At 37.2% G+C, this 18,871-nt stretch overlaps 1 protein-coding gene across 6 annotated transcripts in view; it reads left to right on the top strand.

Moving 5' to 3' along the window:
- Positions 1-3,480: 3,480 nt before the first annotated feature.
- Positions 3,481-18,871, top strand: part of LOC107995720 (alkaline phosphatase-like) — a 185,718-nt gene continuing 170,327 nt past the window's right edge. For all 6 annotated transcript variants that reach the window (XM_062083145.1, XM_062083143.1, XM_062083147.1 and 3 more), the window contains exon 1: positions 3,481-4,697. In XM_062083145.1, coding sequence (XP_061939129.1) covers positions 4,607-4,697 — 91 coding nt within the window. In that variant the 5' untranslated portion in view covers positions 3,481-4,606. The remainder of the gene's footprint in view (positions 4,698-18,871) is intronic.

Here is an 18,871-nt window from a genome sequence, read left to right as displayed (position 1 = left end):
TCAATTCAAGAGTTGAAGGTAACAGGTTAAAAAAAGTCATAGCCATAATTGCAGAACGTGATATTAAGTGGATATTTGTGAAGATGGAGTAACAAGAGGAAAAAATGGTTAAGTGGAACAGTCGTAATAAAAACAGATCATTAAATATGCATCTGAGTAAAAACAAAAATTCTCTGTATTGTTCCATGCAACGTGAGAGATAAGGTTAATCTCTTGAACTGGAAGCAAATTTTTGTTGAGAAATAAACGAGGTAATAAATTGTAGGAATACGAGCTATAATTATGGATAATACCATAATGCTGGTTAAGTGGATGTAGGAAGTAACATATTACAGGTAAATGTTGCACATTCGAAATCGGAATTTATGCTCTGTGAATAGCGTACAAGGCAAACGTGTATCTAATAAATAAATCGATACGGTGTTAATTTCAATATACAATTAAAGTATTATCGATAATACAATTAATATTGAGATAAAAGACACATTGAATTTTTGATTCGAAATACATCCTTGAAACAAAATGAGAAATTACATATATATCGAAGAACGAATATATAATTTTTTCTGAAATTTTGACTTTTGCTTCAAAATTATTTCGATATTATTACCTTGCAAGTTGTCGGCGTTTATAAACGTGCAAGTGAACACGAAATGTTTTACACCGAATATCAGCATGTCAAACTGCAGGAAGTGCCTACTGCTGAATTTAACGCGACTAAATTGCATCCGGTGTACGACATACCTCTTTCTTTTTAAGTTTATAAATATCACGCTCTACACTGCGTCAAATATACGAATTTAAATGCATTCCGATTTGTTCATAAATTGGAAAAATTCCAAAGTTTAAGTAAATTTAAACGAATACTTTTTAACGATCGATATTAAAGAGAATATATTAAGAAAGTATATTAAAACGATTAAAGATTTACCTTGAAAAAATTATTAATTCAATTATTTTAGTAACTCTTGCTATAGAATGAAGAATATTAAATGTTTTATTCATACGGTTTATACAAAAATTTAATCTATATATCCTTTCTTTTATATTCAAGCAGTATTTTAACGCTGTATACTATAAGAATATTAATTCTTGAGAATAAAATTCATTTAGATCAATTTTATTGGATAATATTTCATATTCTGCTTGTGCAATATTTTCTTAAGCATTTGCCATTTTTAACGCGGGGGTTCATTGTAAATTCATGGATTTTATAAAAACTGATAAAAATTACGTGAAAAAAAAAAGAAGGAAAAAAAAACGTTTGTGCGCATACAATTGTAACGATGTTACTAGACAATTCGAAATTTCCGAATTTGCGTATCGTTGATATTTTATTGCATTAATTCTGCGTTACGTCCATGTGTCATAATGCCGGCTATCTGTATTTATCGTATACCCTGTATCGGACTATAATTTCGTCGCATAAATTTTATGTCAAATTTACGATGCGGTGTTCAGATACAGTGAAGAGTACTAAATCGTCTAATAGCGAACACGTATCCGTTACCCGCGCAACTTATTTACCCGCGATGTGTTATTAAAAATTGCGCGAACACATTCCTTCACGATCCTTTTTTACGTTATATTTTCCCGATACGGTTCACTTTTTCTGGTTCAATTACTTTAATTTCCAATGGATTTTCCGGTCCAATTCGCATTCCCGAGGAATACGAAGTCAGTTTAATGCAATAATTTATGAGAAACGATATTTAAAACTTGATACGGTTTTATTAAAAAGTTTATTTCAAAACTTTTTGATAATTCTACTTTTAGTAAATTCTTAATATTTTACAATATTGTAGCAATTAGTAATAACATCGTTAGAGTAAATGTTTACCTTCTCCTGTATAGGTATAGATACTTTAAAATTAAATCAATTTTATTTTAAAAAATTAATAACGGACGTGATTTTATTTTAAAAATCCTAAAGTTTTTATCGTGACCTATTTTAGATAAAAATAATTGTTCGATTAAATAATTTTTATTTTAAATAATTAAAATTAAATATAAAATGCGATTGCCTCTTTTGTTATAAAATATAATAAAATATAAATTATAATAAATTGTAAAACAAGGGATTGAAAAATGTAAAACGCGGAATATCTCTTCAATATTCCAATAAATAAAATTGTAGTTGTTATAAAATAACTTGTAATACGTAGTGATACGAATAGGTTACAAATTAAAACAAATTAGTTAAAAAGACATTGAATTAAATCAGAATACAATTGTAATATTATATTATGTTATTTTATGGTTTTCGGCTTGTATCCATAATCATGTGTTCGGTTCATTGCACTTGGCAATAACAGCTGATGGAGCGTAGCGATCACATGTAGTTTGTTCACTTTGGTTTAATACTGGTACAAATCAAGCTTATAACGGGGGCAGTCCGAATTGTGTTATGCATCAGTACAAACATCGTTCCTGGTTCATTTTGATTTATGACGCTCGTTACTTGGCAAATTCGTCGTTGTTTCCCATGAGAATGAAAAGAATCGCAGCTGTTTGATTACTATTAATATTTATTCGTCGAATACTTTTTTTTCAACTCTTTTCAATTTCATTATAAATATGATACATCAATTATTTCCCTGAAATAAATCAAAACATCTATTATTATTATTATTAGAAATTATTATGTTGTATGATATTTTTTCTACAGAATTAAATCTACGTAAGTATCTCGATATGATCAATTGGTAATTTATTTATATCTTATACAAGTAAATATCATCGAATTTCATCTTGTATCCGAAGAGATATAAATATAATATTTTTAAAAAATTTTTTTCAAATTTTTGATGAATTCCACGTGTAAAATATTTCGATCTGAGTCAATGAACGAGATGAACTGTTGCGAAATGCAATACATAGGATAAGAAGCGTGTATATATGGAGGCGATAGGTGGGAGAAGGGTGTGTGGTAGGGACGTTGGTGTATGGCGGTGCTATCAGTATCAGTGTGCCACGGCGCAACCGGACAGGCGTTTCGTGATGGGGGTGGCTGGATAGAAGCGCCTAACGGTAGCTGAGTCGCATGATCCCTTCATTCGGGTTCGCACGGCTACCGTCGTCTACTCTCGGTTCTCCGTGTTTCGAAGAATTTATCGAAACGGTCGTATCACTGCGCTCGCATTCGTCTACGCGAGCTTTACTCGTTTTCGCGCGTGTAACTGTACCTTTCTTTCTCGAATTTCTTTGTTTCGTCATTTTCAGCATTCCGTTTCCGTGCGTTCCTCATTCTCACGCGCTTTACGATGATGTTCGATTATTATTTAATGTATTTGTTCTCGATAATAATTACGTATCGTTTATTCGAAAATTCTCGAGGAAAATTTATCTTTGTACGTGTATAATTTTGTTTATTCGATATTCGATGTAAAATTAACATAAGTGATTGAATAGTGTTTGTAGTGATTCTGCCAATATTTTTCTGGAACGAAGTGTATTACTGATCACGTGTCAATTTTCGTAATCCTGCAACGAATTTTTAATTAATAAATTCTATATTTTAAAAATGTTTAAAAAATATATATAATTTTTATTTTATATAATAATTTTGATTAATGAAACGAATATATGTAAACGAATCTAATGTAAAATTGAAAAAGGAAAAAGAATTTGGTGTCTAATAGTTCATCAACGATTCCGGTGGTTTGCTTAGTTCCATTAGTTTTCCCGCGATTTTCGTAGCTAGCATCATGGACGCGTCCCTCGTGCATTTTTTAAGAGTGTGAACTGTGAGTGGAAATACATAATTATTAAAACATGAACACGTGAGATACCTTTGGAAATTAAACACTTAATAAAAGCAATTGTATTGACGGCTAGATTTTAAGTAAATAAAGGCTTTGAGTGCATTTATCGAATCAAAGGCTTTGATCTTGTGTCTAAAATACTGTAATCACCAATGATACATCGGAAAAAAATTCAATGTGACTATGTCGTTTCTATTGAATAGAATTCGATTCTATGATAGATGATATCGTAAATCAGTGAATAAATGAAGAATGACATAAATCGTGTGGACTGATCGCGAGTGAATATCGTAAATGTTACCAATGCGAACCAATATTCAATGTAATTGAAGTGACGTAATGTACGTTTAACATAACCTATATATCAACACCGTAACTGAACGTTGTCTTTAAACAAGATACGTGCAATCGATGATACAAAGGTATAATCATCGAATCGGAATTTAATAAAATATTCTTAAATTTCGCGATAAGTGTTCAAAATGTTTGATTCATTAGGACCGACTGGGTCTTTGATCAGACGAGACAATCCCAGCAACTTGAAACCAATTAAGAGTTTGAAATCACTTTCCTGAGCGAATCTACTAATTAAAGCGGGTCATTTAGTATTCTACTATAAAATCGGTTAATGTCGCCTTGCTGGAAAGATCGAAATAGTTACGTTTATACGTTTGAGTGGTGTTTGCGTTCGGATATACGGCTACAGATCGAGGGAACAGCCAGGAATCGACGAGTCGTTTTTTTCACGACTGACGTTTACTTGGCACAAGAATATTCGTCGAAAGAGGGAATGAAGGGCCATCCAGACAGCACGTAGGGACTGGCCCTTCTCGTTTTCGGAGATGTGGCGCTATCTACAATACACTATCTTCGGGCTTACCGTCGTCCTGCTGACGATTCATGAGATAGTCTTCGTGCAAGCTGGTGAACAAGGTAAGGACACTTTATTTTATCGTATTTTATCTTTCGTAAGGAAATTTTAAGGAAATTTTTAATTAGTAAAAAATAGCGATAAAATAGAAAAATAAGCTTCGAAAGCAATTTAGTCGAAAATTTAATAGAAAGAAAATAATCGGACTATGAATACTTATTTTATTCATCGATCGATAATTGAACGCGGAATACTGGAAATTGCACGTTTGTTTTCCGATGCTTGTACATTCATGCGAACTAACAATTACGCTCCATTGAATTCTGCGGTTAACATTTTCTGTTCTGAAATTTTTTTTCATTGTCACCACGATTTTAATTCTATAACGTGTAAAACTATATATAAAAAGATTGACACTGCAATTGAAAGGTACAAAATTTGAATATTGATCTCTCTATTAAAAATTCATTGTGAAATTAGGGAAGAATAATAGAATTGTTATATCAATAAAATAAAATATTTTAGAAAATATATGATAAAACTTTTAAATTTTTATTCAATTAAATTATTAAAAAGTAATAGATTTTAAATTGATTCTGTATATTTTTGATAATTTTGAAGATTAAACGATTATTTTTTTGTAATATTTTCTTTCTATTCCTAATTATCTTTTTCATATATAATAAATTATTTTATTGTTGCATACAAATTTTGCAAGAGATGTACGAAAAAATGAAAAATTATTATTTAAAGTAATCGCATAACGATTTTATAAAAATTATTAAACGCCATTGAAAAATTAATTGACGTGCTTACTAAAATATATTTATACATAACCTAATTATGGAAAGTAGTGCAAATATAGAGCGAACAATTTTACCATTAACTTTTTTAACTTTTTTCTTCGAGAAATATTTTAATTTACTTCGTTTATTTTAATTATTATTATTATTAATTGTGTTGACATCAACAATCAACCGATAAATTTGAATTAGTTCTCGTAATTGCTGGGAAACTTTTGTCATTTGATCGAACGGTTTCCAATATTTCACAGTATTCGTTTCGTATGTATCTATAGTTATCGCGAAGTGTATAAGACATCGACAGTAATGCAATTTCCTTCTGTCAGGAATATTATTTATCAAAAATTTCTTTTTCGTATCATAAATACACGTGTCGATTCTTGATACAGTAGATGATATTGTATCGTTGATTCATTTCTTTTACATTTCTAAATGAAACAGTTTTTACCGAAACGATATTTTTTGTCGATGATAATTTTTTGTGCAAAGTTAAGATTCTCGCGAAATATCTTCTTCCGAAAAAGAAAAATCTGATTTATATTAATTTTCGACGACGTAGAAAAATTCTTTCATATGTTACAATTTATCGATAAATTTATCGAAGAAGAATTTTAAATCGATATATCGATTAAAAATTTTCATTTTTTAGCAATATTTTCTATTATATCTTTATCTCATGATTCTGCTTGGCCAGCATTATAATTTCACTAATAGAATTAGCTATAAATCGTTTTAATGTTTAAACTTGTGACTTCGCAGTAGGTATGGCTGGTTTTGATAAACCACAATGCGTGAACGAGAGTATGCGTGGTTTATATGTACGTTGCCGCGTTTTAGCGCAATGTAAATTGTAATGGCTTTACAGTTTCATAACAAAGTTACACATACAATGTATTCAACTACATGAATTATAAATATTCGCATAGTTTATGCAGCAAATTGAAATCGATATTTCCTTTTATCAATTTCATCGAAGATTTTCGATTCGTCATTTACTTTTTTGTTTTTTGTTTTTTTCCAAGCAAAATTATCTATCTAAATATCAGCGAAAAGATTGATTTTATACAAAACAAAAGATAATATCTCATTTTTTTTGCGAGCTTTAACTTTTTATTTTTAATAGATTTATTTGTCGCAATACAATTCAATTATTTTATATTAAACGATATTATTCAATTCTCGTCAGTTTTTGTTTCATATTATTATTCAGCAAAATGATTTATCCACCCACGAAAGCATCGAATCTTTTTTTTCTACCTCTCAGATTTTCCTGCTAAATATTTTCTAACCCAATGTATCGTAACGAATGTGATTCGTAGCAATTCTTTCGCTGCTGTACACTAAAGTTAAGCGAATGGGATCGCTTTAAGCCGGCGAATTTTTACGAATCGATCAAATCTGCGTTCGGTATCGCTTTGTTCGGATGTGAATGCAATCGAATCGTATTGTGAAGTTCTCATCGCACTATCACGATCGACCGCTAAAAAATGTATTAGCCCTTTGTTCATTTCTATTTTTCTTTCTAGGATAATCCTCGATTCGCTCCTATTTTTTATTTTCTTTATTTTTTTAATCGTTCGCACACGAATATCGATGATGCAAATACGCAGTCGAGAATAATTTGAATTTAATACGTTTGATATCTACAAACCGAGAGTGCATACAACTTTCATCCCGTAAAAGCCATTGTTTTGGCTAAGCAATATTTTTGAGAACAAAATACATAGTTTCCGAGTAGAATGCAATAACTAGAATATTTTGAAATGCACATACCAAGTTACATACTTGTATGTGATCTCATAACCTACATTTTGGATTTGTACAAAATCCTGTAGAAAGCTTTGCAAATAGGTACGCGTCTTACTCGTATAGAATAGAAATTATATTTTACGTACGAGTTTGCCCTAAATACATATTTCGCGTAATAACTTTATAACAGAACTGAATAATAATAATAATAATAATCTAAGATCGTAGATCTTGCAACGACTAAGTTTTTTCATATTTTTATTTTTGCCTCTTTTATACGTGAAATATGAAATACGTTAAATTTAGGAATACATTCTGTTTACGATATTGTTTATTTATGTCCTTTCACGATTTATATTTTTTCGAAAATCCCGTGATAAATGTTATAAAATATTCGCGTAGGATTATTTTGCGTATGAAAGGAATAGAAATTGAAAATATAAAATATAAATCAATTTTTTGAAACGCGAAAAGCTAAAATTGACAAAAAATACGGGGCGAAATCAAAAAGTTAAAATAATACTTACTACTTTGACGTAAATTTTAATCTATTCTCCGTTCGCATCTAACCACGCGATTTTCCCGATATCTAACGTTAATTTAATAATCGATACCGAATTGGATTATTTAAACCAAACATTACGCGCACTCTATTAAGCATAATTGTCGCGTTAAAATGTTAATGGCGATGCGCGAAAATGAATCGATAGCGATCATGACGGGAAAAAGGGAGAAAAGCATTCGGGCAAGCTGAAATTTCACAATGGTGCGTGGCTGACTCTTGGTCAATTAATTTCGCTCCATTACACGGGCCAAGCGGAAGATTAATAAACTTCGCCTCGTCACGCTCGTAACGCGTGCCAGCTTAGTTTACCTTGGAGTTTATCTACCAGTGAGCATAAATGCTCGCAATTTGTTCGCGCTTGTACCAGATACCGGGTATAATAGAAATTTCATCGTACCAACTGATGTTCTAACTCTTGCTTTGCGGCTAAAAATTAACCCCTGCATCTTCTTCCCAGTTCTCCCATTAATTTAATTTCGAATCTTTTCGCACGAATCGGCTACTCTTCCCTAGATATTTACACGCGAATCAACTTGATCACGATCGGTCTGTCGATCAATTAGAACGAATTCGTTCGTGTATACAAACAACGCGTGCACGATTTTGCACAAGTTTTCCCATGATACCCTCTTATCTTTGAAAATTAAGTCGAGTCGAGGCACAGCTAGCTGGAGGGAGGGGGAGTTGCGTCAAATGAAAAAAGTTTTATTCCGTAAAGCTTGGATACGAAACTTTTCCGGGTATATATTTGATTATACGTCACGGTATCTTCTTTCCCACGCAGATATTTCGTCCGAGTAATTCGTAACTTTCCTTTCCGAACTGCGTTTCGGAAGAAACGAGCCTCGCGATGAAATCTCTTCCCCCTTTCGTTCGATGAAAGTGATTCTTCCAAAATTGGATCGGTTTAGTCGTGAAAGACGTCGGCGATTGTTCGTTGGCCAGATTGTCGACGCTATCCAACCGGTGGTTTCCGAGATTCATGAAAGCTTCGTGACGATCTTCACCAGATAACGTGTATCCTTGAAGTAAGTCCAGGGTTCTGGATGGAGAGAGGGCGGAAATTAGACGTTGAACACTTAACCGCCGTTGGACAATGTGTTTCCGCGCATTTGACCGCAATCGAAGCAGAGAATCGAATAATTTGATGGAAATAAAATTTAATTGGAAATTTTCTTCTAGGAATTTCCTCCAATTTCACTCTTTCAAATTTTCTTCTCGCAGTATCCGTTTCCGATATTTAGCGCGAACAAAATCAAATATAATTTTGGAGAGAAATAGATTAGATCCGATATATTCAAAAAAGTTGGGACATAATTTTCTGAGCCTATAAGGAAGCTTGTTATGCGCCAAGCATCGAATACGGGTGAAAGCTTGTTTAACTTTTCCTACGCAATAATAGAGAGAGAGAGAGAGATAGTTTCTCGGGACATTTCTGAAACACGCAACCACAAATTATCCTGGATAATCCAACTTCGACGTCCGATAACTATTTTCTTCTTCCTTGTGTTCCTTTCGAAGCTTACGTATAATAACTTAACAAGTTGGAACATAAGAGCGACTTAAACTTTTTCCTGTATTTCATTTTTTCCCGTTATACGTACCACGATCGAATCAAACTTTTATAATGAAGATTTATACGTATAAATATACATACATACATATACACGTCGACCAACGTTAATATTGTGTTCCACACTTGGATGGAACTCGCGTGAAAATTTGTATCATACCGAGGGGAAAGATGATGAACCCGATCTATTCGTTACATCAACTTTTTCCCGCGGCTTGTAATCGAACGAAACGCGTGCGGGCTCGTCGCACGCGTCAGAGATAAGTGTATCCGAGATTCGCTCCATCTTGGTAGATCCTCGGGTGATTAGAGGCTTATACACGGCCCCACGAAATCTAGATTGTACATCGTTGCTCGTAATCTTGGCCGTAATCTTCTCATGATTCTCTACGCCAATTTTGAGGGGGCGGGGTTATTGCTTGTACTTGACACACGTGCGTGGCATAAGAATCGTTAATTACGGTACCAGATGAAAATAGGCCTATAATTATGAGCTTCCACTAGGAGGCGTTTAATGGTTAGCCGCATGATACAATTAGAAGGTTCGGTACAATCCATCGCATCCGTGATTACAATCTGACCGTTGTTTCAACGATAATGAATATACATGTGATGTATATATATATCTCTCTCTCTATATATATATATATCTGTGTATTCACGTTAGAAGCGTCGACGGTGAAACATTCATTTTTGTAATTACACGTAACCGGTTTGGTTTAACGAAATTTCGTTCAATTACGAACGTTGCTGGATATTCTATCGATTAATCCTAAAATAACAGGTATTTGTTTATACATATGTAATCGTTGGTAATCGCATTAATGTTCGAGCATTAATAATTTTGCGTGTTGTACGAGAAACATGGCGCGAATTCAAGGGATAAAATGGAATTGACGAGAAGGTGGAAGGAAATTTTCGAAAAATTTTGTATCGGTTGCAGTAACACTTTTGATTTGGAAATTCAATGATGGCAGGAAACCGTGAGCTATTGCGATATGGAATTGCACAGAGGCGAGATATTTATCGCGGTAACTGTCCTAGTTTTGAATCGTTTTGAACAGAAAGTAATTATAACTCGCAACAATGATCGCGATTTGAACGAGTACGCGTCCGTTTCTATCTTGCAAACTTATCCCTTTTCAAACTGATTTTTCTTTCGGATCCCCAACTTTCACGCAAAGTCGTAACACGACGAAACGTTTCCAAGATTTTCTCGGTTCCAAGCTATTTCCGGTGATACGGGCTTTATACGGAAAATGCATACGACACCGTTGATATTCACAGAGTTTTACGTTTGGCATAAATCGTCGGAGCTCGGTTTAATAGCGCATATTTTCGCGCTATTATTCTTATTACGAATGTTACATCATCGAAAAAAAAGATTTTATCGGAGAAGCGCGATTCTTCGAGTTGTTAATTCGATGGAAATTAAAAATGCAGAGGGAATTAAATAACGAAAATTCGAAGATATTGGTGGTATCCGTGATGGTTATTTCTTGCTAAACATAAATTCTTCTCTCGTTCGAATGAATAACCAATTTCCCACTCCGTTCTCTCCTTTAATTCTCTAACACACGTTGAATCGTTTAATCGTACAGGTCGATAATTATTCCTTCTTTGACGTCCATCAACGTTTAAAGATTCATCCCGATCCGTTAATACGTATATGATGTTCCTTTCGGTTTTTCATTTAATCTCCATTAGCAGTAATGATCGCGGCCAGTCCATTACAGCCGAGCGGATGCAACGCGCCACATAATTTTCATTTTTCCCCGTCCTCCTCCACCCTCCTTTTTTCTCTTTTCTTTTTTTTTTTTCTTCGCTTCAGCGTTCTCCCTTTTTCTTATACCCGAGCTTCGTACCTCCTCCCCTTCGTACTCCTTCCGTTCGTTTCGAGGACGTAGGTGGTCGTAACCGAGGCAAAAAGATCGTTACGGGTAATGGGGTTGGGCTTAGCTTTTATCTCCTTTACCTTCTCCGCCCCGATATAACCCGATTCAGCTGTCTAAGTCACGACTAGTCACGGGATCCTCTCCAATACACCCTTTCGTGACGTTTACTCGGGATAATTACGCGGGCATTACGCTTCCAATCCAATTCGGGACGAGTATCGTTCGATTCTCTGATGTACCGATGAAACCGAGTAAACATTTCCATTCTATTTTACTTTCTTTGCCTTCGTTTCAGCTCGACCAAAAGCGGGGAAGGGAGGGGGAAAGAGTGGAGAAACGATTAATAATCCGAGTTACGATTAAAGTGGAATCGGATTTAGAAAAGACCTCGGACGAGAAATTTGAATCTTTTACGGGTTCCACAAGTTTTCCACAAGTTCCGATATAACGCCGCTATCGAGTTTTCTTCGCGATACATCGCCCTCACCCTCCTCCACCCTTCCCTCCAAAGTTTTATTCGCGCCCGTAATGTCATCCGCACTTCTTCCTAATCTTTCCCAGAAACTCTTGTTACTTGTTATGAAGTTGACCGTCGATTGTCGTGCTTCTTCCTTTCTGGAACGCTTGTAACTTCCGCAACGGACCGTCAATTTTTCCTCCACTTTTCGCTCCCTTTGCTGGACAAGAGAGATTCCAGAGAACGAAACTCTTCATCCACATTTTCTGCGTACGCGATCCGCGCGATATTTAACGAGCGAGGAAAATTATACACGATTTTTCTCTCTTTTCGTTCGTTCCAACGTATATTACTGTTTTTTCCTCTGCCAACCGATGTGAAAAAGAATGAGAATGGAAGAAAAAAAAAAAAAAAGAAAGAAAAAATTCGAAATACATCAAGATACGCTGAAAGAAGCTTTTTCGAGTCAAAGGGATATCTCGCTCCAGTTGGCTCGATAGAAAGTGTACGAAAACATTTTATACTTCGGTTGTTTCGCTGGGTACTGGGAAAGGTAACATTTTACTTACATGCTTTTTTTCTTCTCTTTTGTATCACCTGGAAAAGCGCAAAAAACACTTGGGGGGAAAAATCGAAAACCGCATTAAATTATACCGTAGAGATTTGGAAGAACGATATTCGCTCGTTCGTTCGTCGATCAAAGTTATCGAAAACTTGTGTATGAAATAATAAGGGAAAAAATAAGGAGAAGTAAATTACGAGGCGTTGGGCCAGCCGTTCGGATCGGTGGCTAATTACCTTCGGTCTTTCGCAGACGAGCTTCTTCTTCCTTTGCGTGACGTAATTACTCACCGTACCTAATCCTGGTCTGTAAATATTTGCGCTATCGCGTAAGCGAATCATTCCGATGGTTCTGCTCTCCTTATTTCGACCCGTTTGTGCTTCCATTCCCGTTGGATTTCTAGATTTCACGATTACACGCGTCACTCGAGATTAATCGGTCACGCGTATTCTCCTTTTACCAAGGATAAGTCGCCACGAGCTTTCGAATATAAACGAAGGAGATATATTCCTCTTTCTTTTCTATTTTCCAATTATCGATTAAATCGTTTTAGGCCACGAATGAATTTTATAAATAGAGGAGAGAGACGAAGATTCGATCGAAATATTGGTCTTAGTCGTTATCGATGATAACCTCTCTCCCTGGTGGGACTTTACGATATTGCCAGATATTGTCTCGTTACGATCGAATGATTTGACATTCATAGAAATGAAGTTCTATTTTTGATTCGTGTACACATTCTCGGTGTCGTATTCGAAATTCGTTTGAAATTATTTACAGGGTCCAAATACGAACGACCCAATTACGGTATTAGCAATCTTGAATTCAATGGAACTCGCGCGGTTCGACGTAAAATACGAAACCAAACCAGAGAACCCAGGGCCGCTGTAATATTCTAATATCATTTCCTATGGATTCAATTTGCGATGCGAATCAATATTCGGATATGCTCGATCGAAATTTCATCTCTGTGATTCCAATTTTTCTTTCGATACTTCTCGAACGAAGATACAATCGAACGAAGAAGAACGAAAAAGGTGCAAAGATCTACGTTTTAACCGAGTCTGGGCGATTCGCATCCTTTTCAAGATTTATAGTCCACTTGATTATAGCATTTATCCTCCTGTTTTCGATATCTCAACTTTTATCTTCACCTCATACGGAAACAAATATATGCGTTCGATAAAAAGGATAGCAGGATGCGTATTCCTCTTTTTATTGGCGCGAGTAGTATATCACGCGATCATGGAGGTTTCGTAGCGGACAGTGACAAAGTTTAATTTATTATTTCGCGATATTGCGTCCCCGTTGTTTTAAGATTCACGTCAATTTATCGGCGCAACTCGCAGTTTCAACGCTGGTATCGCGCTTTTTCTTCCTTTTTTTTCTTTTTTTTACTCCGAGCAGCTAAAGTTCGAAATTGATTGCGAGTTTAAACCGTTTTTTCCTTTTAACAAAATTCCGAGCCCCGAGATATTTCAGTCTAACAGTGCAGGGCAAAGCTATCCAACGGTTTCTATCGTTGTTCGAACGTGCAGTATTAACGTTGTTGAAACACGCTTTTCGATACGATGGTAAAATTTTCGGTGTTTCATTTCGCAAAGAAGCGATCGTAAGATCGCGATCCTCGGGAAATGTATAGAAAGAGAAGAAAAAAGGAAAATTTCCCCGATTAAAAAGAGCATCGAAACGACTCGACTTGATTCACAGTTCGATATTCCACTCGTAAAAGAAATTTTCAAAAGGGAGGAAAAAGACAGGTTTATTTTATACGTTTCATCTAGGAGAAAAGTTATTTAGATCTCAATACCTGCGTTTTTCCCGCGGGATTTAATTTTCCTCGACCGAGGAAAGCGCGTAGAAGATATCGAAGGAGAATTCATTCGGGCCCAACTTCTCGTGCCAACTTTCTTCTCCACCGTATTTTCAGCGCGGCGACGCTTTTTAATTCGCTCGCGTGACGCACGCCATTTTAAATTCACCGAGCTTAATTAACGCGTGCCGGAGTTTGCGTAAGCGCGAAACGGTTGGCTCGATACGAACTGGCTTCGAAACATGCAAATCCCCGCATATTCATCCCGAGAAGAGTTTCCCTCCTCCTGGTTACAGATAATATTAGTTTCGCCCTCCACGCTTACGTCGCTGATATACGACGCCTTGTTCGCGTTAACCCTCCCCCTCCAGCCGCGACGCAATCCGGCCATTTCCAGCGTTGATATCCACGCGCGTGTCGTAATCACGCGACAACTTCTCCACTCGGATTAAAGTCGAGGATTTATTTGGCATTCGTCGTTGCTTTACCTGTTGCAATAACCAGAGTTATTATGGCCTCTATAACTCGAGAGATTCGTACCCGTTTTTTAACTTTCGTCCGATCGCGCTTCCTGGGAATGGTTATTAAAAACTTTGGCCTCTTCGTGAGAACGCTTTTTCTCTTTTCATTTTCGTTGATCGGGCGAAAGGGAAATTGCTTCGTTTCTTTCGTAGGACGATATGCGCGATGAATTTATTTCGTCGAATTATTCGAGTATCCGGAGAAATGGTGTCGGGGAATGACGAACGAGCGTGACATCTTCGGAAGAAAATATTTGCTCCTTACGTTGGCTCCGTGACATTTAATAGCTGCGACTCGTAAATATCCCGGAAATGGTGTTTCCACGGGAGCAGACGCAGTCACGTACTCAATTTACGATTGGACATTCCGTTGGATTTTCCATTTGCCGTTGGGCTTATTGTTAGCCGAACGAGTAGAGTAGATACGCCGCAGAGAAAAGTTTTAAATAAAAATCACGTTAATAAGAAATTATCCCATTTTTCACGGTCTGCAACGCGCAACAATCGCGGTAGTAAGAGGAGAACATTTTCGTAAATGTCAGTACGTTTTAATGGGATGAACTTTGCGTTTCTAGAGCTTAGCCATTCGAGTTTCGAATATTAGATGCTTTTGAAATGCGAAATTAACGTGAAAAAAAGAAGGAAGAAAAAATGGAAATTATATCTCGAAATGACTCGAAACAATAAGTTGTATAAAATCATGTAGGATGGAGATAGGAGAAACAAAAGCGGTGAAAAATCATGTAAAAATAATCGGTGAACCGTGGTTATACTTCAAAAAGCGTAAAAAATTCAGAGTACAAAGCTTGCCGCGGAGTACGCGTAACGCGTACCCTCGGATTCAACAGGTTTGAAAACGCCAAGTGAAACAATGGGAGGGTTGCATAAAAGGGTTTTGTAAAATTTACGAAAGCGAGCGCATCGTTATATTAAAATTACTCTTACTTACGTAAATATTCCGTTACAATCGTATGGTTACGGGTCGAGTCGAGGATGATATTTTATTTCGAAATAATGAATAATATTTTATTTCCACTTATTTCCAACCGCGAAAATCAAAAACGAGCAAACACGTATAATTAACAGCGTAAATAAGTAAATAATTCCTTCCCTTTCGACCGCTTATATTCCCCCCTCGAACGGAGATCCATTCGAAGGATAAAATTAACTCAAACGAGAGAAGACGAGTTTGTTTTTTTCTACTACTCTTCACCAACTCCACAGTTTACGCGCTTTTATCGAGCAAAAAGGAAGCGGCGCTGCGTAAATCGTTCGATCGAGAGCAAGTTAACTTCCACTTGTCCTTCTCTTGGAACCTCCTTTACGGGAGAGAAGAGGAAAGAGAGAGGGGAAAAAAGAGACGGAACGGTCCTCGATCTCGTTCGTTGAAATTCCAAGTCGAGGAATAGGATTCGATACACCGAACGTCTTTTTCCGCCTTTGTTCCCCCCCCAGAACGAGCCACGTCCGTGAGATTATTCCCGCAACGCGTTCTAAGTCACGTCCCTGCTTTATAAACCGACCGCATACCGCGTTTTCCCTAACAATTTATCAACGGCCACGAGAGCGAGAGAGAGATAAAGAAGGGGATGTCGCAACGTGGAAAATAACGAGAGGTAATTATCCGCGCAAGAGGCGCGTCCTTTTCTTTCTCAACCAATCGTGCGTATCCTTTTATTTCTCTTCTCTTTTTCCCGTGAACGATCGCGGGGAGAGATTAAAAGGAGAGAGGAAATGATCGCGCTAAACGAAGCAAGGATTTTCTCGATTTGCATACAAACGATCCGTGTCTGAGGTAAGGCGATAATAACATCATTTTCGCAAAGAGATTTGGAGAACGGATACGTGGACGTATAATGCCGAAATGGGAACATGTGTAATTCGTCCGTGTAAATTAATATCTCGACGGGGCGCAAACCACACTGCGAACAGCGTGATACGGATATTGCGCCTCTCTTCGAGTTCTGGATACGTCTCACTCTCGAGCTATTGCGAGACGCGCTCTCGTGCACCGCGATTATCATCGTTTCTCGTTCATCGATAACTACACCCTTTCGATACGTGTAACCGATTCTTCGACGAGGGTTCCTTTTCTAATCTAAATTGCGAACTTCAACCATATCCCCGAACTGTTAATAAAGAAAGCTCGATCTAAAATCGATTTGGGAAAGTAGCCATTAAAGAGAAGTTTTAGAAACGGAAAAGGCATTGTTGTAGAATCGTCGAACAAGTCTAATTTAGAAACTACCCCGAGCAAACGCGGACTGGATGTATTTCCTTATCGAATTTCCGATCGATGTTTCCGTGTTCGTCAAGTTTTGCCCCGAGAAAAATTATTGAATTCTCCGTAACTTTTTTAATCGCAAAACAAAACAAAACGAGATTCCTTTCGGGAAAATCGTAATCTGGGACGAGGCAGGATTTTTAGAGCGTCCGATATTAATACCGCGAATCGACTCCGTGGAGGTGACGGGGAGCCATATTTTATCGTGGATAAATCGACGCTCCGTTAAATTGAGCGTACGCCGAGTCGGGATACACCGAATTCCGGCAATCTGTGTCGCAGCAACTCGTATCACGAGGGCGGCCTGTATCGACAGGCACTGGGGAAAACTTGCGCATCGTTTAAGTGGAAAATGGTAATGCCGGAGAGGCGCAGTTTTAAAGAGCAAGTTGCCGGCTACTCTGCATTGTAGATCGGAATAGTCGACTGGGAGCGACGCTATCGCTCGAGAGATTTTAAGAAAATTTACACTTCACTCGCGTGCCAATGTCGACTCGCGCATTCCTCGAAAATTTCACACGCGCGTTTTTAATTAAAATACACGTCTCTTTCCGCGACACGGCATCTCATTGTCAGTGGTTCACTCGTAACGAACGGCTGAAATAATCCCCCGTCCGATATCTCTAATTAACGACAACAACCGATTCGGTATGAGCAATACCTGGATTGTTGATATTGGCTTTTATCGCGATAGTACGTTCGTTCGAATTAATAGATACGCTCGTGCTTTACGTACACTTGTGTTTTATTACACGGACCGTGTGAAAAAAAGGAGAAAAATACCGTTGGAAAATCACGTTTAACTCGATACATCCAAAGTTCGTTCGCTTTTTTTTTTAACGAAGCGAAAAGATTAAAACAGGGCACAGGGAAAAAAGGGGGAAAAGAGAGAAGATGGAAATCGAACGTATCCCGTTTCGATCGGTTGAAATTTAAATTTTCCAAACATTGTTGACATTCTCGTGAAATTATTTATCCCGGAGAACGCAGCGAACCGGCATTTCATTTTCTCGAAAGATGAAAGCTTTAGCCTTCGTGTGTACCCAGTTATGAACCCACGTCTATCCTTGGAGAATACGTAATTCGACGGAGGAAGGATATGGTCCCTTTTCACCTCCGTTTACCCCCATCTTTAACGAAATATTGGAAAGGCGAGATACCCGAAAACGTTTATTCGTATTCCTACGTTCGTATGGCGCGTACGTCTCGAATTCCCCGCGGGCCTGCACGGGTATGGGATACTTTACCGATTTTCTAAATATGAGAATATTTAAATTTGGGGGGGAGACCAGGCCCGGAACATCTAGGAATCTTTGGCCGCGTTAGGAATTTCAAATTTTACGATTTTTCCAATCCTTGTACTTGGTTATCGCGCTCGATGCCGCGTATTTAGCTTTCCATCCGGAAGAGAAGAACGATGACATCGGATTTAAGGATTTGAAATCTTGCCCATTGTTGGAAGCGTGCTTTGAATTTCCAATTTCGAGCTTCTTCTTTCCTTCCTCCCTTTCGAACGAAACGGACGAGTAATCGAGAACTTGCCTTTCTCTTTCTCTCGATCTTCTCTTCATTTCGAAACTGTTGCGCGCGACCACCGTTCTCGATTTAGTTCTCGACGATGACGCGATAAATAAACGGGGAGCAGGCCATCATCGTTTCCCCTCGAATTCGAGACGGTATCGCGGCCTATAAATAAACCCTTTTTTTCTTTCTTTCCAATACGATTCATCCCGTGCGATAAATAGAAAAGCGGGGAAAATATATCGGTCGATTGTTCTCGCCGGATATTTTACGTGCCGATGGTCGAGAAATTTTATTCCACCGTTCTTCCGATCGATGCGCGGCGGGGAGAAAAATTTCACCCGCGTACAGATTTATCCGCTCGCTCGAGCATTATTGTTTTCTATCGACCTCGGGAGAGGATCTCTCGCGGGCGAAACCGAGGCGGCCCGTTCTCATTTCGCGCACAGGCTATTCCGCGAGAGGGCAAAGTTTTACGGGGATCCCTTAGGAG

Source organism: Apis cerana, linkage group LG12 (genome assembly GCF_029169275.1).
Source record: "Apis cerana isolate GH-2021 linkage group LG12, AcerK_1.0, whole genome shotgun sequence".
Lineage (NCBI taxonomy): Eukaryota > Metazoa > Arthropoda > Insecta > Hymenoptera > Apidae > Apis > Apis cerana.
Note: the sequence above shows the minus strand (reverse complement) of the source record. Positions and strands in the feature narration are given on the sequence as shown.